This window comes from Lepisosteus oculatus, chromosome 16 (assembly GCF_040954835.1).
Source record: "Lepisosteus oculatus isolate fLepOcu1 chromosome 16, fLepOcu1.hap2, whole genome shotgun sequence".
Taxonomy (NCBI): Eukaryota; Metazoa; Chordata; class Actinopteri; order Semionotiformes; family Lepisosteidae; genus Lepisosteus; species Lepisosteus oculatus.
Window position 1 is genome coordinate 3,334,777 of NC_090711.1, and position 20,263 is coordinate 3,355,039.

Below are 20,263 nucleotides of genomic sequence, written 5' to 3' on the forward strand. Positions count from 1 at the left end.
CACACAGGTATTAATACCCACAGTCGCTTTGACAATTATGTTTATTGAACCAGAGTCTCACAGCAGGATGACCGAGCATGTCCTCCCGCGAGCACGTGAGCGCGTTGCCTGGAAACCGCGTGCTCTGCGTCTCCCCGAATTCTGAATTCACCAATTCCAGCGCCCTGGCCGCACCAAGTGAGTTCGAGAGGGGTGTCCCAATAGCGCCCCGAAATGCAAAATACGGGGTTCGAATCTCAACTTTTTACATTTAATGAAAGAGGCATTCCGGTCTGCAACGAAACCACGCGTTTTCGTTTGAGAAAGCCGGCCTTTCTTCACCAGAGTGGTTGTTTTACCCACAGTTTCCGAAGTTTTCATTGCACTGTTTTGGTATCGCCCGCGCAGAAATTGAAACTTTCTGCACCGCTCGACCGGTCCGACCAGTTTGTTTGCCTGTCCGTAGCTGGAGGGGTGAGTAATTTTACACAGCAAACGGGTGTATTAATTATTGCTATAATTGACTCGGAAGATGGTGTTTTCGTGGGAACACGCTTCTTAGATGTGGTTACTGCTCCGCACCTGGCGTTTGTCGCTGAAAGCAGCGAGGTGTGCTGGTTTTATCTCAGTGCTGTGGCATGTGTTTTTAATCTGTCGCAATTTTATTAAGTGCATTTCCGCCACCCGATTGTCCTGCGGGCAGGTGGGTAAACACACTTTCTTTACCTCTCTCGCCTCCTTAGCAAGGACTCCCTGCCTGCACGCCTGCACGCAGCCACCCAATTGTACTTTGTTGCCCAGAGCGCACTTCTTCCGGAGGGGTACCAAGACTGCGGTGGTGTCGTAACTTTCCCCTGCCCCGTCCTACTGATCGCATTGTTAGAAGAAACCGTCTGATACCGTTCGTCTTGGCTGGAGGTCACCCCCTCCCCGGCGCCCATGCTCTCCCCCAACACAGGAGGAGAGAGAGACCTCCTGCGGGCAGGTCCTCGCCCCGCCGCGGGCCCGCTGCCCTTACTGCGCCGCTCGGTGCATCTGAATCCGCAGTGTGATGAGTTTTGTGGTCATACGGTCTCGCTTGCATCGGGTTACGAATACACCTGTGCCCTGTTCCTTTGCTCCCTGCTTGGGTTCGTAATCGCTGTGTGCCAGTTTGGGATGGAGCGTGCACGGACGAGTTTGGGTTGTGCTTCATCGGCTGTTCCACCCTGTCACTTATTTTTAGGGGTCGGGGGAGTCATATATATATTTAAGGTTCGTTCCCAGTACAACCAGTAACGGCTGTAGGCCCTGGAAAATACTCCCAGGCGAGCGCGGTGCAACGGCTCCCAGTGCCGGTCCTGGTGGCCTGCGCACCTGCGGATTCGTGTTCCAGCCGAGCCCTTCGTTCACTTAATGATGAGAGGGAGGTGAACTGTTTGTCCCCGGCTCTGTCACCTGTTCGCCGTTGCATTTAGTGAAGTAAAAAGTACAAAGACAAAGAAAGCACTTCAAAATGCAACTACTAAAAGAATCTGGGAGCTACAGCTGTAGATGAAAGCGTTACTGTTTTCAAAAGATGCAAGTTCCATCTTTGAAGACGGAATCGCTTTGCAATCACGGACACGACAAACGAGAGCTACAATACAACCCCCAGACTTGTGGCTAGAAACAGAGTGCCGGGGATCCCAGTTGAACCTGTTAGATGAGTTGAGGCTGTGGTTGTCTGGTGATGGGGGGGGGGGGTTGGACGCCGGCAGGTGTGTGGGGCATCAGGACCAGGACTGGGGACTGCTGCCCTCTGCCCTCTGCCCTCTGCCCTCTGCCCTCTGCACACGCCTGCTGCCCTTCCTTGGCCCGGCGAGGGGGGCAGCCTCGGGGGGTGTCCGTCCCCGGAGCTGGGCATCGGGCAGCTCTGGCGTGGGAGTGCGAGCTCGCTGGGGCGGCGCACGAGTCTGCTGGGAGTCCTCGGGACATGCACAGCACGGCAGGAGACGGCCCGTGACAAACGGCATAACGGAGCTATACAGATGTGGCTGTGGGGGGAATTAAACATGGGGGTCCAAGTCAAAAGGGCCTAGTGCACACCCTGCAGTCAGCTGTCTGTGATGTGAGCTGCGGTAGGGGCGAGGCTGGTCTTCGGCCTAGTGGTCGGACGGTGCGCTACTGCTTCCCAGAGCGCGGGGGGGGGGGGAGGAGTTCGTGGCCTGGGATGGCTGGGGTCCTGAAGGAGGGGGTTGACTGGGCTTCATGGGGAGGTGGGGCAGGGGTCGTTAGTCGCTTTCTCGGTAGGGCTGATGCTGGATTAGCGCGGCCTGGTTTTGTGGAGGCACTGGTGTGTTTGTGTTCAGAGGCCCGGTTGCGGTTCCGAGAAATGTCCCTCCTCCCCCCCCCCCCCTCCTCCTCCGTCTATCCGAATATCCTGTGCGCCGCGCTCCAATTGTTTATGCGGTGCTGCTCGGAGACAGAGTTTATGTGCTCTGGGTTTCCTTAAGAAGAGGAAATAGGAGTGGGAATATCCACTAAAATAAAAACACGGCGTTTCCCTTTGTTGCGTCTTCACTTTTCCTGCCTCGAGTTACGAGGAGGTTACTGGAAAATCCAGGGACTTCAGTTCGCCAGAGGTCAAGCGGGCTCCGGTCAGGGGTGAGCTGAGGAGGCCGATGTTTTGCTGGGGCCGACACACCTTCGGATGAAAGCTTTTCCAGTCAGTGGGATAACGCATACCGGCACCCTTGTTCCCTCTTTGGGAAATTTACCTATTTTCCCCACATGCATTTTGAATTATTGTTTAATGCACGGCTCATCCTGTTTTCCTTGGAAGATTCTGAGGTAGGAAATTTGCACATGGGAGATAATGGGCACACTTCTGCAATGTTGCAAGTGTTACAACAAACACTGGAAAGTCATTATAATCTGGTTGAAATCCTTAATGGTCAAATCGGGGTAAAATGCATTCCTAGAAAATATAAATATATATGAATAATGAAATCTCAGAATTTGAGTGGGAAAGCATTTTGGATCGGATATTGGGATGGTCCCTCATTTTTTTCCTTTAAGTGAATAGGGGAAAAAAATATGCAGAGTATCATGCAGGAATAAAATAACCCCTAAATCACAAAACAGTTTAGACTGTTGCAAGAACAATTGTTAAGGTGCTCAAGTCCTGTCCTACACCCCTCTTGGAGCTCATTAGAAATCCACAACCTGTCCCCAGTATGCCCTGCCACACAAAACTGAAAACTGATTCTCCATGCTTTTCTCTGTGAAACAGCTACTTTTGCACAATCCCTAATAAAGAATTGAATGCCATTCTTGTTCGATTGTTGTTTGCTTTCGAATGTTAAAATGGAGGACGGCGCGTGATCGCGTTCCTTCCTTCTCTCGTCGTGAGCTCTTTTAAAAACGTGCCCCGAGCAGAGTGGACTGGCACAGCGGTCGTTGTGAAGAGGTGCAGTTGTACTTGCACGAAACTCCAGGCCGGCGGTGTCGCATGTCAGGGCTCAGGCTTGATGATCAAAGACACAGGGTCAGATTGTGCTGCGGTTTCTGTTTTGTTGACAGTGGCCGGGCTACAACTGCCAGCTTTGCAAGCGTAACATATGCAAAATCTCTTCTACAGTAAGTTGCTCAAGGAGGACTTTCAGACAGGGGTCCGACTTGCACTCTGCTTTGCTGGGTTTTTCCGTTTTTAAAGTTGAACACGAGTGTGTACGTGACTCAGTGCATCCCCTGTATCACCCTGCAGCTCACGACTGGCAGCTCACGACTGGCAGCCCACTGGAGCTCAGCAGGTGTGAGCCTGGTCAGTACCTGGATGGGAGACTCCTGGGAAAGCTAAGGCTGCTGCTGGTGCTAGTGGGGTGAGTGCTCCCCCTGCAGTGTGGGTCCTAATGCCCCTGTAAAGTACTGCTATCTTTCAGAGGAGATATCAAACTGAGGTCCTAACTCTCTATGGTCGTTTAAAATCCTAGGGTGTTTCTCAAAAAGAGTAGTGGAGTTACCCTGGTTTCCTGGCCAAACTTACCCCTGACCTTTACTAGTCGTAGGCTCCTAATAACCTTAATTTTTTAATTGTTGTTTTTATGTAGATTATTTATGCCTACTCTGGGGCAGCAAAGGTGGTTCTTAGCCGGCTTGGAGACTTTTCCAGGCAGGATTATCAGTGCTGCAACAAAAGATGGGATGCTTAGGGGTTAAACGGCAGGTGTTTTTCCTTCTTTCTTATATAAGAGCTGCTGTAAACTGATAGGTTCTCCTTAGACCTTGCAGTGCGAATGAAAGCCTTTTCAGTCCTAGAGGTAAAAATGCACGGTTGCGGGTTGGCGTCGGTCTCCCTGTTCCCCGTCTCGAGTTTAGTCCGGACCTGTCCAGGCTTGTTGTGCAGCTCGGAGCGCACTGGAACCTGGGCGAGATGATGTCACGGAGAGGAGCGTAAGAAAAAGCAAGGGGCCAAGTGTCGCGTTTCATTTCTCGAGTGCGCTTCGACGGGGAGCCAGCGCGTGGGGGGAGAACGCGACTTGACCGTCGTCTCGTTGGGAGCCGGAAGGTAACGATTTCTTTTAGCGCTCCTGTATAAGGCCGCTTGCTTGTCGTGAGGCTTAAGGAGTAGCTCGTTGCTTCGTTTTTCATTGAGACTGTAAGTAACACAACTGTCGGTGCCCGGGGATGGGGCACTGGCACAGGCAGCGGGCGCACAGAGCCCCGCGGTCTCCACACCCCACCTCCTCCTGAGCCGCTTTTTCGGACACGGTGGTTTCGGGGAGGGAAGGGGCTCACCTCCCCCGTCGCGGGCAGGGGGCGTGGGGCACGCCCGGCGCCGCAGGGGGGTCTGTCCTGGCGTTGACCGGGAGGGGGGGTCTCCCTGCAGCCTGCGGCGCCGGAGAGAGGAGGTGATCGCTTGTGCCTCCTGTCTCTGGTGAGGGATTGCGCCCCCGAGTGAATGGGAGTGGAAAGCGATCTGATGACGGGAGCACTGATGGGGCTCTTAGTCAAAGAGGGACTGTGAAAACCCGAGCCCCCGGGCCAGAGTTAGTCCTCTCTCCAACCCAGCACTAAGGCTTCATTTTGAGGGTAGCTCTGCCTTTCGTGATCATGGTTAATTCCACCCAGCTGCCTCCTTTCCAACGCTTAAACCTACACTCAACCTTGCTTTAGGTTCTCTTCGGGAATCGTTCGCAGCTTTTACATTTACATTGACGTTTATGTTGCTTCTCATTTTGGTTCCCATAATACCGTTGGCAGGGGGGGCGCAGGCCCCTCCTGTCATATGGTCCTGGCTGGAGAGTCGGCTCCCGGAGCACAGCAGCAGGAAGAGCAGGACACAGAGCTGCTGTGCAGGGGAGGGAGAGGGAAGAGGCCTGCGGGCCCGGTGCGGTCCTGGGGAAGAAAGGATCGGTGTGGCCCGGCCCACACAGCCTACCCCCTGCGCCTCTGGAGCTGGCCGTTCTCAGGGCATGTTGGCTGCTTCCAGACTGTGCTGTGCTGTACTCTCAATCTTCCACGTACAGCTGATGCTGTGGGGTTCAATTACCGTTTGCTAAAGACCGCGGCACTTTTTGTGGAAGTGGTCCTGCTTTTTTTCCTTTCTCTGCTTCAGGATGCCACGCAAGATCAGTCAAATGGCCTCCTCTCAGTTGTGATCTTTGCCTTCTTTGTTATTGATCAGCAAAACATACCATCCGGCTGCGCAGCTGTGATCGCTAGGTTCAGCTGAGGTTCTGTTCAAACGTATTTTCATTATTGAAACTTTTCTCTTATGTCTCTAATAAGTGGTTCAGCTTGCGTGACCAGAGTCGCGACGCGCAAACCCATTTCATCCTATTGCAGGGGCAAAGTGTCTCTTGCACGGATTTATTTATCCTTGATTTGTATAAGAATGGAATGACACCTGTGCTTTAATTAAGCCACCGAATGAAGGAAGTGAGAGCTTGAAAAGCTGTCCATTTATGGCATTTTTGGGATGTCAGTAGCAGCGAGTTTGCAATGCTCGAGTATGAATTCCTTTCATATTCTGTGTTCACCATTGCCAGTACGTAGATGGCCTGATCTCCTCATTGTGTATCACTTAGTCATCACATTTGAGGTCTGGTTCACAGAGCAGGCCCAAACAAATGCAGGGTGGAGACCTAATTGATCTCCGTTTCTGCAGATACTGTACATGTTCATGACCCAGACTCTCGTGAATTTGGGTGCTGATGCCACATTTGGCCAGCAGTCCTGCTCTGTGACTCAGTCCAGGTCTGACGTCTTGTTAATTGTGGGGGGACAAACAAAATTTACGGTGTTCACTCTGTCACTGCAAAAAAAAGCTGGAGGCAAAGTAAAAATCTTGCTTTATCTTCTCAAACAATAAGCCTCACTGGGGAAATCTGATCCCTGTAAAGAAAAAGTTTGAAAACTTATCCAGATACTTTTTTTTTTGTCAAAGGCTGAGTCACTCTAGGCTTGAATGATGTTGATTTGTTCAGCACGTCTGTTTATAAAGCTCGGAGGCAGGTTCTCGAGCTGTCTTTAAGCAGCACTTTGTGTAAATCTCTTCTCGTGTTCGCTGTAGAGCTACCTGCTCTGTTCAGATAAATTACAGGGTTCCCACTGAGCAGGACCCTTGCTGGCTTGCCTAATTACAGACGAACGAGTCGAGAACAATCGCCCCCCCACCTCGACGGGCTGAGGGCGCTGTGTCCTTTCATACCTGCTGCAGGTGGAGACAGGTGGCTGTGCTCTGCGCCCCGGTCCTGGGGCGTCTCTCTGTGAGCCCCAGCTCCCTCGTGGGCCCTGTTAATGGTCTCCTCGTTGGTAACCTTTCGGCCCGCGTGGCCCATCTGGTTGATACTAGCTCACTGATCCCAAGAGGCTCGTACAGCTGGTTCATTAAAAGAAACCAGGCTCCTGACTTCAAAGGGTAGCATTTTACACACTCCCACACCCCCACACCAGCGTTCCCAGTCAGTGTACTGGGACCTTGAATGGGAAATTATGCTCCAGAGGAAAGGGGGCCGCCTACTGGTCCGCCGGCGCCGCTTTCGTCAGCAGCCTGGTTTTGAATCGAGGTTTATGACCCCACTGCAGCGTTTTGAACCTCAAGTCTTGTTGTAGTCGTCTCGCCCCTCGGCCTCACTCGCTGCTCTGTTGTGTTGATGTCGTGCGGCCGGTGGTTTTTGGCGCTGCGCGTGAAATCGTGCAGGAAGAGGTGTGGGAAGCGAGCAGGTGAGCTCTCTTCATCGGTTCTGTCAGCATCGCTCAGGTGCAGTAACCACAGAGACATTGGTCCTGTATTGAGATTGCTCGCCGAGGGCCTCCTACACCTCATTAACATTCTTCTCGGGCTTGTTTGAGATTAAGCTTTGGACCGTCTTATCATTTTGCTTGGCTATGGGTTCTCAGCAGGTCAGCGGGTGAGACTTTGAACTGTAAACAAGTGGGGGAGCTGCAGGGAGAGGTGACACTCTGGTAATTGAACCGAAGGTGATTGATTAATAATGTCGATGTACAGTACGTGCAGGCTCCTGTCTGTGGGCTTTTATTTTCGTTTGCTGTAATAACACTGCTGGATTGCTGTGGCTTTGATTGCTTCCCAAGATGCAGTTCCTAAGTCATACATTTTAGGAAGATGAAAGTAAATAGTAATAAAGTTGTTTTTGTGGATTTGGACTGTTTTACTATGCTACTTAATGAAGGATTTATACTAAAACGTACTCTAAAACTAACCGAATCTTTAATTTTAAATGCAGTCACAGTTAATAAATTTGGTTCTTAATTTTCACAGGCTTGATGTCCCTGTGTGTTTGATTAATTATAATTCACCAGTAAAATTATTTTTACTGCAATGCACTTTGCTTTTTTTCATGCATTTTTTTTAACCTGGCATCTGGTCCAACAGTAGGTAACATTTATCACAAAAATAACGAACCACTATCCAGGAGAGTGCGCATTTGTCAGCATTGAGGATTGTCACTTACCAGGTGGGGCATTGTGCATACTACCATCTAGTAAGCATTTTTTTAGATTAATTTTCTGAAAGTATTCTAAAGCTGTTTCCCAGGACTTTCAGTTGTATAGATATAATGAAGCGGGACTTTCCCCTCTCTGAATACTCAGCAGTATAAACTATGAAGCCTGGCTGGTTGTGTGGAATGCCTGCAGGATGGCTCATGCCTTTCTAGAGGGAAAAGCTTTATCTCTGATCATCCACCCTCATTTAACCTGGCAGACTATAAACTCTCTAAAAGTGCATTTTGTAATGCACTGCAAGTGGAAGTTTTTTTTTGCGAATGCAAATTCTAAGTTCATGTGAAAAAAGTATTTTTTTTTTTAACATTTCATTGCTTTACCTGATGTAAATAAAAATTTGAAAGAAGCCGGGTTATCAACTTCGGCAACGTGGCCAGGAACTCGTTCCTTCCTCCCACCACTCTTTGAGTAAAGAAAAGCCCGTGGTGCCGATTGCGCGATCTTGTCCATTTGTAAAGAAGCCAAGGCGTCGGCATCAAGCACCATGGCTATAAGAATTAAGGATCGTTTTGGATTTATTAGCAGTCCAAATATTATCATTATTCACATAAACGGGTGCCTTTCTTCCTTCTTGTTTTCTTGCACAGGAGAAAGGTGCTGCAGGATGTAGTGGCAAGATGACACGTATAACGAGTGTCTTTTACATGATAAGTGGAAGACTTAGTCATGTGCACAGTGGCTCACAGATACAGCCCTGGGGATGCCTTTCATAACCCAGTCCGTGTGCTGTCCAGCCCTCCCCAAAGGCTGCACTGATTATGCGGGTTTTAATATTCATCGGGCAGTGCCAGCTGCCACTTGGCATTCTCTGTAGCTCTGGAGTTTCCTGTTCGGATAATGGGGACCATGGAGGTCCTTTGGTTTCTATGGTTTTGCAGGTGTTTGGCGTATTTGAATTCAAACCGTCACCCTTTGAGGTCCCACGTCGATCAGCTGCGCCTAAACAAATCCGTGACGTTTAAGCAAATACCTGCTAGAGATTAAAAACCTTTTTTTTTTCTTCCTTCAATGATGAGTGACTGCCAATATTTGCCTGGCAAACGAGTGGAAATGGAGATACTGAAGGAAAACAGTCGATATAAACAGTTTAAAGTAGCTCCCTGTTGCTTTATCTCTGTTAGTTTGTCGTAGGTGATCCTATTTTATTTTCTTGCGAGTGTAACATCCTCGTACCCGCGTGTTGTCGACAAGCCGCGGTTCTGGCTTGCTTTGGTAGGGTTGAGACCCGTGGGGTCGAGCTCTTCTTGGTATCCCTCACTGTGAAAGCCTTCCTCTGTATCCCTCCCTGTTAAAGTACGTCCTCTGAACCCGGGGAAACAGCTTTTGCTCACCCCGACGCTCACGATGTCGGTGTGGCATGAGGTGACGTCTTCGGATTTGCGCGGACTTGTCTTGCATCGGACCAGACCGAGGGAATCCCTTCTTGTTTGCCGTGTTCCAGTATCCCCTCTCTCTCCCTCGAGAGGAAACATACCATTAGTGACTCATGGCTGGACCATGTGCAGTGACAGCAGTTCCGTGTAATTGCAGTTTCCATCAGTGCCTGGTGCTTCCCCCTGTAGCCACATGTTGGAGCCAGGATCTCGTCTAGGTGGTTTCATACACAGTCCATACCCGAATGCCATTTTCTGTATGTAAAAGGGGGTTCGCCCATAGTTGCATTGGTTTCGCGGACATCCTCACCGCCTCTACGCACAGGTGTGCCTGTCTCAGACTGCAAGCGGTTGAGTCCTGTCCACTGCAGAGTAAACATTGTGTGCGGTGAAGAAAACATCTACCACCTCAAGCCAGGGCCCTGTGTCGGGTTCTGCTCTGTGACTGGTGTTTTCTTAAACATCCCTCGGAATCAGGTGGAATGTGGAGAGTGCAGGGAATTCATTCTTTAACTGTGCAGAAGTGCAAACTGCGCTGTACACTGCACTAGCATATACTGTGACTATAATACTTCCTAAGGCTTCAGTGCTCAAGACCTGTCGTGCAATGGGGGGGAAAACTGCATTGCATTTCAGTTCCAGCGAGCAGACTCTCATCTAGGAGGTCTGGCTGCAGCCCAGAGAGACAGTCAGTCCCTCCCTCGAGCTGAGCTGAGCCGACGCCGAGCCCGCCCCAGCCCCCCCACGCAGACAGGGCTGTTCGTGTGCGTTTCGCGCTCGTCTTGTGGGGATAAGCCGTTCGAGCTCGCGCTGGTCTCCTCTCTCCCCGGAGCCGGGCCGGAGCGAGGCGAGGAGGAAGGGAAAGGAAAGCCGAGCGTGTCTGGGGAAAGAGCCGCAGGGCAGGCAGCCTGAGTCAGCCAGTCCAGCCAGCCAGCCAGCAGCTCATTCACAGGTAGAGCGCAGGCATGTGACAGGGAGAGAACTTCCTGACTGAGTGGTTCTTCCTGTACTCGGCGCTGGGGGCGGAGGGACTTGTTAAGCTCGGGACCCTGGCGGTGTTCATTCACTTCGCTCACCTGCTGCCTCTGCGGGAGCTACAGGCTGTGGATCGCGAGGCACAGTGGCCTGCAGCCGGTGTCCCTTCCTGTCCTGTAACCCGAGCTCCTGGAAACCGTAAGTAGACCGAGCGCAGTCTCCAAACGCACTGAGCAGCGTCCTGAGGCACAGTGGCAGCGGGGAATTTTGTGGCATCCAGTGTTCGTGAGGGTACCTCATCTTTTTCTTTCCGATTTAAATATAGCACGGTATTCAGGTTACAAGACTCGGGACGTTTTTAGTAAGCTGTGGAGAGCTTGCAGGGACATGAAGGTTGAAGGCTCGGCGCTGATCTCTTTTGCCTGTAGCGCAGTTAAGGTACAGCGGGGCAGCCAAACAGATTACACAGCTCTTTTCTAGAGTTGCAGATTAATGTTTGGCTATAAAAACATGTCCGACAGACAGGAATACTTGCGCACAAGTATGTGGTTGGTGCTTGATCTGCCTGCTTGTTCTGCTTGTTTCCAGCTTAAGGGAGTTTTCCCCGTCTGTAAATAATGGACATGTGGTTATCATTACAGCATATGGTGAACATGGTCGAATGCTTACTTGAAAGACTCTTCCGATTGCTTTCTTCTCCCCTCTTCATTCAGGTATAACAAACTAAAACATGAAGCGCTAGTTTCGCTGTGAGTCTGTGTGTGTTCGGTTACGAATTACTTCTGCTACTATTTCAAACTCTGTGAATGTGAAAGTAAAATCCATTGGTAGCAGATGTTTGTGTACATTGTCACCACCTACCCAATAAATCCTGCTGCGTTTCTTCACTCTGTTAATGTTAAACTGAATACTGGTTAGGATTTAAGACACTTTGGACTCTGAAGGTCTGCACAGAGCACTTGGAGACGTGATGTTACCTGCTGGTTAACCCCTCTCTCCTGGTGTAAACCTCGAGCCAGTGGCTCTCCTTGGGAATCCACCTGGTCATTGTTGCTGAGCCGAGCCTGTGAAGCACCCTTCTTGCCAAGTCTGGGGAATAGCTTACAGAATGCTCTCGATGTTGAGGAATTGTAGAAGGCCTTGGGCCGCACTGCTGGTAGTTCCAGGTTCTGACATTCACCACAATGGGAGGAAAGAGTTTCTATTTTTTGAAAAGCAAGGTGTGCATGATCTGAAGCAAGAGCAGAGCAGATCTGGGCAGAGCAGTCCCTGGATAAGGGGGAAAGCTGGCAGAGAATTTGACTGCTGCAGCCTTTATCGTGAAAACCACAGAGAGAAGAACTTGTTCAGTTGATGCTGACGGTACCTCAATAGGTAACGTGAGCAGGACCTGAAGAACGTAACATGTGTTTTGTCCTCCGCACTTGGCGTGAGACAGCAGCCTGCCTGAGTGGACAGAGCAGTGAGACGACCCACACAGTGAGCCAGGGAGTGTGTGTGTGTGTGTGTGTGTGTGTGTGTGTGTGTGTGTGTGTGTGTGCGCTTGAGCAGAGCAGGCTGGGAAGAATGTCCGAAGTCCCATGATTCAAATCCCACTTTCCAACGGCTAGCTTCAGAAGAGCCTATGTGAGCGGATTTTAAAATTGTTTAGTTTAGCAAGATGCAGTGCTGTGTCTTTGTTTGGGTACGCTTGTTAAAAGAGGGAACAAAATAATAGTTTCAGCCCATGGACCAGATTTTGTTTGGAGTGTTCAGCCAAGTCTTGCGGGCCTGTCAACTTTAGAATTCCTCTTGAAGTAATGGGAACACTTTGGTGGAATGATTTCAAGGAACTGGTGGCTGTTTACCTGGGCTACCCTGGTCGTTTAGTAAAGGGAAAAGGCCACATTTTACTTAAGTGTGATCTTTTCTCAGACTTGAATGTATTGCTCAAGAGAACTGCAGGGTTCCTGGGTGCACAGCACTGGCATGTACTTGTAATCTCCTGTGTGTGACAGATATGTAAGAAATGTTTACTATGCAGTGGTGTGGCACTGAAATAACCGTGAGAAACTTCCTCTGAAGACGGGAGTCACACACAAAACATACAGAGTGTAGAAGAAAACAAATGCAGAAAATCTGTATATTTGACCTTTCCTCATGCTTGCCTAGTCCAGCTGTTGCACTGAGATTGTGCCTCCTGCCTCCTGTGTGATTTTTTTATCATCTACAGCAGTCTTTGGATTGTGCGCTGTGGTGGCGTTTGTAACTAAACAATGTGCGATAGAGAACTTCTGTCCCTGGGGCAGGCGGTTGGTGCCACATGCAGAACCCCTTCGCTTCAGGATGATCGGGGAGTGCCAAGATCAGGCAGCAGGCTGTTTCTGTCTGAATTAACTCTGATCAGTCCAGCGATCAGATCTCAGGCATGGTTTTGGACTGGCTTGGTGGTGGGGCGTACATTGCTCTCTTCTGGGTATCTTTGGAACTGCAGTTCAGCCTGTGAATGAGAATTACCTTTAGTGTGTGTGTCTCCAATATGATCCATGAATACGGTCTGCACAGCACCGTTAAACCCATCCCTGTATCAAGCCGCCTTTGAGACTGGGATTGCACTGCTTTGCCTATAGAGTCACATTGCGAATTCCCCCACAGGCATAGATTGGCACGTCTGGATCTGGAGCGAAGCACATCGCTGCCTAGTTGGAGCGGCAGGACAGAGAGACAGAGCCGTGACACTTAACACCGAAGCAACATGATCTGCTGAGAATTGGCTGGTGCTCTGTGGTGCGACAGTTTGATTGAAGAAATCCTTTATGATTCATACATTTACACTTCCCGGTCGCGTCTCTAGCGAGTCCTAATTATTTTTCTCTCGGTTTTCAAAGATGAAGGTGGCCTGTGATGAAAGCCAGATATGCTCGCAGGTTTAGATGTCCACATCGCCCCTGGTGCTTTCTCATAGATCTCGGCGGAAGCCGTTTACTCAATTTCAAGGAGATAATTGACTCAGTGACTGTAATGAGCACTTTCAGACATCGCAATCACCTTTAATTATACGTTTTATTTTATATAGGTGCTTAATGTGGTAAGAGCTGTTATGCCTTTTGTTTAAAGGGACAGTGTCTTGTTTGCAGTGGTTAGTCTTCACTATAAAACAAAAGGTTTGCATTTACCTTTATTTTTTTTAAAGGTGTCTCTCTACTACAGGACACTACAACAAAAGAAAAACAGTTGTGATAGAATTCCCACAACCCTTCTTTTTAAAAGGCTGTCCAAACATGTGTGCCACCCGCTGTGCTCTCCATTCGTCGGGGAACATTCGGAAACACCGGACAGGACAATGGCAGTCCTGCGTTAACCAGACCTGTAAAAAGACCAGAGCCATTGCATTCTCGCATTTTCTTGTGAAAATCTCACCTTGATCTTGTTCTTTCTTGTGCAAACGTGGTGCAGTGTAACAGTGTTTGACAAGAGGGTAAATGGCTCTTGATTTACAGCTGATCTGGTACACCTGGGCCCTTGTGATTCGCAGCACGTCTCCAGAGTGTCAGATTCCAGCCATTGTGTTTCTCTGTGCTGCTGAAGGTTTAGCCAAGAATGGGATTCAAAGACAATGTACAGTGCTTATAATGGAATTAGAGGTCTTCAAACCTTTAGGCCTAACTGTTTGCTCTGTGGCCATAGGTAGACTTATCTCTTTTTTTAGTAAAAAAAGAAGCAATAGAGTGCCAAAGGGTGTCCGTGCACAATGGTGAAATGTTTTTCTCTGTCCTGTACGATTGGGCATATATCTGTTTAATTGGTAATGAAATACAGGTTTTGGTTAATTGGAAAACTGTTTACTATTGATTGGAAGAAAACAATATGAGTATGCAATGAGACCCTTGGAGCCAGCATTTTAGAAACTCGGAGGTCTGTGGCTGTAAGGTTTTCTGTGTGTTCCTGCAATATGCCAGAACGGGCTTTTTTGGGGGGGGGCGACGCGAGATTAAAAAAATGCTCGCGAGTTATCCTGGAGCCGGGCTCAAGCCTCCACTGAGGGGGCAGGACAGGCTGTGAAGCAGCTGTGCTCTTTTAAAAGAGGTGCAGAGGTGACAATAACCCGGTTTATTTCAAACAGCTGTCTCCTGCCTCACAAAAGGAGCAAGAGGGGACCTTTTGTGGCTCTTTAATAGAAACGCCAAACAACGTGCAGCAAACTGGACTGGGTCTGTTCAAGTGTGCAGTGAGAGTACAGTAGGAGTCCCCGGTCTCTTGACTGAGAATAAAAGGAGACTTTTGAATCTGCATCCAGCACAAGCTGTGTTTATACTCCCGGCTCGATCACGAGAAGTTTGTTTGAGGGTGGAATCCGAGAAGCTGAAAGGAGAGGATGCATTCTCTCCATAGCCTGATTTTGGCTCTCTTTGAACATCGAAAGCTCAGTGCATGTGCTGTGTTTAAAACAAGGCTTCCCGAGGTTTTAGTGAAACAAAACAACCAAGTTGAGCCCTGGCTAAATCTGTTGCAGTGCCTATCCTTAGTGTTTCGTCCTATGAAAGTTTGAATTTGCCTTTGTGTGTGTGTGGGAAAACTGCTTTAATTATTTAATAGGTCTTATGTGCTGGTTGTGTGCAGCTGAGGTATATAATCGTACATCTGCCAGCACTTACAGTACAGTATTTCTAAAAGGACTTTATAAATAGGACTGTAAATCTAGCACAGAGGGAGTCTATTTCTTATTTAAAAAGGGATGAATAAAAGATCAATTAAAATGCATAAATAAAGAAGAGTTTCTTGCCTGGTGTAATCAGTGCTTCATTAGTGCAGCAAGCATTTTCTCTTGGTGTAGCTGGAGGAAAAAGACTGCAAGGTCACAGCTGAATCGGTTTGATAGTTTATCCTCAAAAGTCAAGGTTCTGTTTGGGGTAAAAGTTAATATTAATCGTTGGTCTGCAACTCTTTCAGACCCTCTGTGCAGGACTGAGAAAAGGAACATTTGTTTCCATTTGCCATCAGTTGAAAATATCAGCCTAATTTGGCAATAACTCAGTACAGTTGATTTGGTGTCATTGTTACCAGTGGTTAAAAATGATTTAGTGCCCAGGTTCCATCTTTGTTCTGTTAGGTTTGACAAAACTCTGCAGGCAAATGAGGACAGCAGCAGCTCTTTCTTTTTTTTTTCCCTCTTCTCTTTATCCCTTCAAAGAATTTCATTTGAATGAAAATGTGGTGGGCGTGTTTGTTGTTAGAAGGGGGCGGGGCGGGGAATTCTCACCTCCGCCAATGGATGGGCTGCCCCAACCCCCAGCTGTCTTTTCAGAGCCCCTTGCTCCTCCGTGATTGGCTGCTGTCCCCGAGCATCTGGAAGGGCTGGGAGGAGAGGGGAGGGGCCTGCTTCAGATATTAAAGAGAGCTTGCCCCCTCTTAAGGCTTAGTGCTTTGTTGATGTGCTGCTGCGAACACCAAGTGCTGATCCTTAACTCCTTGCCTTATTCCATTGTTATCTTTCAGGAGCTTTCGGCTTTGGGACTTACAAGCTGGAGATCGGTGCCTGCGGCTGTGAAGAGCGGGCCACTGCGTTCTGCAAGTCAGCCTCCCGCCTGGGGATCGTTCTCCTTCACGCTGCAGCCCGGTGCCTGGAGAAGGAGGCGCCGTTAACCTCTGGTGCTTGAGCCATTGAGGCAGGCTGATCTGGAATGTGACCCCTGACCTGGTCCAGTGGGCGTCTTTCAGAGAGGAAGAAGCTGCATAAAAGACTTGAAAAGTATCTGGAAAGAAGCAAGAAGACAAAAAAGAAGGCGCTTGGTGTTTTTCTGTTCCCCCCCCACCCCACCCCAGCATGCCCGTTGAAACTCTGCAGGCAGGCGGGATGGTCAGACAAGTGTCATCGGGGATTCCTTTCACCTCAGCCATGCCCTTCCGCATCCTCCACAAGGGGCCCGAGTACTTCCGCCGGCAGCTGGAGCCCAGCTCCAAGAAGCCCAGCGCGGTGGAGCGGCTGGAGGCCGACAAGGCCAAGTACGTCAAGAGCCAGCAGGTCGCCAGCACCCGGCAGGAGCCTGTCAAGCCGCCCCTGATCAAGAAGCCGCTGATGTCCCCGGGGGCGCTGCGCGCCATGAGCACCCCGACGCGGCGGCCGCCCCTGGCCCTGCGCAGGGCAGAGGCGTGTAACCGGAGGGGGGCCCTGAACCTCGAGATCCTCAACAACCTGATCAACGTCTGCGACGGCCCCCTGTCGGCCTCCAGGCCGCCCGCGGAGAGCGGCGGCGGCCCCCCGCCCAGGGCCCTGCCGGGGGACCAGAACGCCAGGCCGCCCAGCGTGGAGGGGGCCGAGCGGGCGGGCAGCTGCTGCAGCCTCTCCAGGCGGGGCCCGAACACGGTGACGGTGCGCCGCGTGGACGTGCGGCCCAGCGCGCCCCAGCCCCAGCCCCAGCCCCCGGCCCGCCAGCCCAGCCCCTTGCCGCCCGGGGGCGCCCCGCCGCCCTCGCCGGCCTGCACCCACCTCTCCTCGGCCAGCTCGCGCGGCTCCCGCAAGCAGCCCGCGCTGCACCGCTCCAAGTCGGACCTGAGCGACCGCTACTCGCGCGCCACGGCCGACCTGGAGCGCTTCTTCAACTACTGCGGCCTGGACCCCGAGGAGATCGAGAGCATCGGCGTGGAGCGCTTCGCCCGCGCCAGCTCCGACATCGTGTCCGTGTCCAAGCTGCACAGCGTCAGCACGCCCAGCTCGGAGTGCGGGCGCTCCCAGCGCAGCCGGCCCGCGGACGAGGCGCCTGGCGAGCGCGTGCCCTACGGCGTCTCCGTCATCGAGAGGAACGCGCGCGTCATCAAGTGGCTGTACGGCCTGCGGCAGGCCAGGGAGGCCCAGAGGGTGTCCAACGTGTAGCCAGCCTCCAGCCGGGACCAGAAGGACCTTCTCCTTATTTATTACGACTCGGGACTGCTTTCTGTGTTGTATTTCTGTGCGTCTCAAAGGAAGCTTCGTTTGCTCCCAGCTCTCCGTCCCCCAGGTTAAGACGCCTTCCTGTGGGACGCTCTGGGGGGCTGAGCCGGGCAGAGGAAGGGTTAAGCTGAACACTGACTGGGAAAATGAAAGCTTTGCTACTATTTACAAGAGACATGTGGCTGTGGAGGCCAGAGTCTGAAATATTTACCTTTCAGTGGGACTGAGCTGCACCGTGACCCCGGTGTGTTTTGAGAGGGCATTTGAAATGCGTGTCTTTTTTTTTTTCTTGTCGAGGCTGATAAGTACGTTGCATTGTGTGCCTAACTGTGGTAACCTTTTTCGAAGCAAAAAAAAAGAGAAAGCACAGTACAAAGAACTTATCTCCAGATAAGAGCACAACGTTAAAGAAATTGAGAACTGTAACTAATGTATACCGAGGGCCAGACGTGGTCTTTCAGCTAGTACAAAAACTGGTTTAATGTGAATAGTTTTAATCAGCTTTAACAAAACCCAGGTCGTGCTCACATCGGGAACCTGATTTCTGTTGCAGTCAGTATGCAGTCCTTGTGTGCACTCACACATGTCCTTGCGCAGTATTCAGTTAACACCAGGATCAAAATGACCGTTTGTGTGATGGTGGCACACGTTCTTGACTTTGAGAACTTATTTCATTTTATTGATGGGGATATCCATGGGGTGGCATAGACACTGAGCTTTTCTCTTCCATCTTGAGTTCATTTCTCAAAGGACGGCGAAGCCTGTAGATGTGAGTTTTGTTGGCGGTGAACAGGTGGCCAGTGTAAGTTCGCAGGGGGTGGGTAAGTGTAAGTGTGGGATGTCAGGCAGCGAGTCATTGAGATACAGTCTGGATGAGTTAAACTGACAGGAGAACAGATATTGCCTCACTTTCCCAGTGGGCAGGGTAGGAAAATCAGACGGCGAGGGTCAGATGGATCGAAGAAAGACAATGGAAAGAGAAACGCATGAAAGATAGGAAGACAGAATTGTGCAAGAGAGGCTGGCGTTTATAAAAGGGAAGGATAACGTATTTGAAATGTTTTTTTAGGCAAAGCGTTACACATTTCTATTTATTGTGAATCACATGTAAATATGTAATTATTGCTTTTTTTAAAACTTGTGTTAATTTAAAAGTTGAGTTATTTTTTCTTTCATGTGCAGCACATATAACTCTCTAGATCTGTAGTCTCACTAATTCAGCAGACTGTTAAAGTAAGCAGCATTTCTCATTTGTTCTTGTACTCTTCACCTGCAAGTGCACAGTAGCTGAGCAAGTTGATCCGTCTCCTCTCACTCGCTGACTCCGGACCACAGGCATCAATTTATTATTTTCGAAAAAGGCTCAGCTGATTCATCCCATGGAAGGCTTCATGTGTGGCATTGTTCTCCAATCCTCAGTTCTGTTTCATTGGAAAACCAGAATGTACGCAATTTTGCTGTTGATTTTTATCTGCTAAAAGACCGCATGTTACAGCACATCTGCAACTGTTTAACATGTCATTAAAGAAAAAAACGTTCTTGGAAGAATGTCAGTCTCTATTTCTCAGTGCCTTTTAAAAATGTATATACACGCAGCAAAAACCCACCCTTCTTAAAATCCCCTTCCAAGTAATACATTTTAGATGATAATTATCCTATAATACAACATGTTTTTTCTGCATGCCTAAATGAACCTTTTTATTCTAAATTCTTTTAATTCTGAACACCAGGTTGTTGAATATTGACCTTATAAGTCAGGTCATGGAGTAAGTATTTGAGATTTTATTTATTCAAAACAATTTTGTAAAATGGCTCTGCTGAATTGTTCACTTTAATGCTGTTTAATTTAGTGCAGAGTGCAAATCTACATTTGCCAAGCTCCATCACTTGATTGACACTGGAGCATTGCGTAAAAGTGTGTATTCACTGCAGACTTTGTGATGTGAGTGCATTGCTTTTTGCACGCTTTTACAGCAGCAGATGCAGGGCTGTGGCAGCAGTCCACTCAATTATTAAAAAAAAAAAACAACCCTTTCCCATTGTATCAAATGCAAATGTTAGTGTGCCACTACAGGAGTCATGTTGAAAGGTAGCCAGCAGTTTGTCAGGAAGGAATTCAGTGCATCTGCTTGAGTACTTCCTGGGGTGGCTGCTGTCCAGGCCTGGGACAGGCAGCTGTAGTGCTCTAGTCTGTTGCTCCCTTGTGAAAAGTTTCCCCAGGAGATGTGCAGTTGGCTTGATCACATCAGACTGTCGGTGAGGGGCACACTTGCTGCAGCACGACAGCGCAGGCCACCTCTCCTCGTGTGGCTAACACGTTGCGGGGTCCTTGCAGGCGCCTGACATTTTCGATTCTTTGTTCTCCCAATTTTTGTTTTCCAGCAAATTAAGGAGCTTTCCTGTCAAGGCTGCGAGAGGACATGGCAGCTCTTGCTGTACATAAAGACTTGATCCAGATTTAGGTCTTGTATTTGTTTCAGAAAAGAAATTGGATGTAAAACGGAGGCCAACAGCAAATGAAATCTGGGTTTTCTGTCATGACTGGTGTGTTTTTGTTTGGTGTATGGACTTAGACTTTTATATCACAGGACAAAACTGAAGTGTTTTTCATAGGTGGGGAGGGAAGATCTTTTAGTGTATAACATTAGAGTACTTGAGCTTGGATGCCACCCGGAAATTGATCATTCACGTCTCGCCTGTCTCTTTTTACTTTGATTTGCTGTTTGTTTTGTTTTTGCAAAATCCGTTTTCGCATGTCGTGTTGAATGATGATTGCGTATCTGCATGTCTGTGCTACATTGTGGCGCACATGATCTTGTGAGGAAAGCCCAGGTGGGGAGGAATGATTGCAGTTAATAACCCGTTTTTCCATTTAAAAAAGTATGTCTCTCCAAAGTGGTCTCCCGTAGAGTGAAACAGAAGGCAGCACACGTCTGCAGAGCATTACGCCACTACTATTGCGTGCTTGAGCATTTCAGTCAGATGCTTCAGGGTAGAAAACTTCACGCTTGAAAGAGTAAGTTTGAATGCATTCGCT

The 20,263-nt window shown here is 49.4% G+C and overlaps 1 protein-coding gene across 6 annotated transcripts; it reads left to right on the forward strand.

The window, feature by feature from the left end:
* Positions 1-98: 98 nt before the first annotated feature.
* Positions 99-18,774, forward strand: LOC102684756 (protein FAM110A). 6 transcript variants are annotated; one of them, XM_069179492.1, is made up of 2 exons: positions 99-177; positions 15,795-18,774. In XM_069179492.1, the coding sequence occupies exon 2, from the start codon at positions 16,123-16,125 to the stop codon at positions 17,167-17,169; it is 1,047 nt and encodes a 348-aa protein (XP_069035593.1). In that variant the 5' UTR covers positions 99-177; positions 15,795-16,122; the 3' UTR covers positions 17,170-18,774. The 6 variants fall into 6 exon arrangements, with proteins under 6 accessions (XP_069035593.1, XP_069035592.1, XP_069035595.1 ...); XM_069179491.1 differs by lacking the exon at positions 99-177 and adding an exon at positions 252-453; XM_069179494.1 differs by lacking the exon at positions 99-177 and adding an exon at positions 491-682.
* Positions 18,775-20,263: the final 1,489 nt, after the last annotated feature.

Bases quoted from the DNA above. Each gene is read 5' to 3' on its own strand.
- LOC102684756 (XM_069179492.1), top strand. From the start codon at position 16,123: ATGCCCGTTGAAACTCTGCAGGCAGGCGGGATGGTCAGACAAGTGTCA.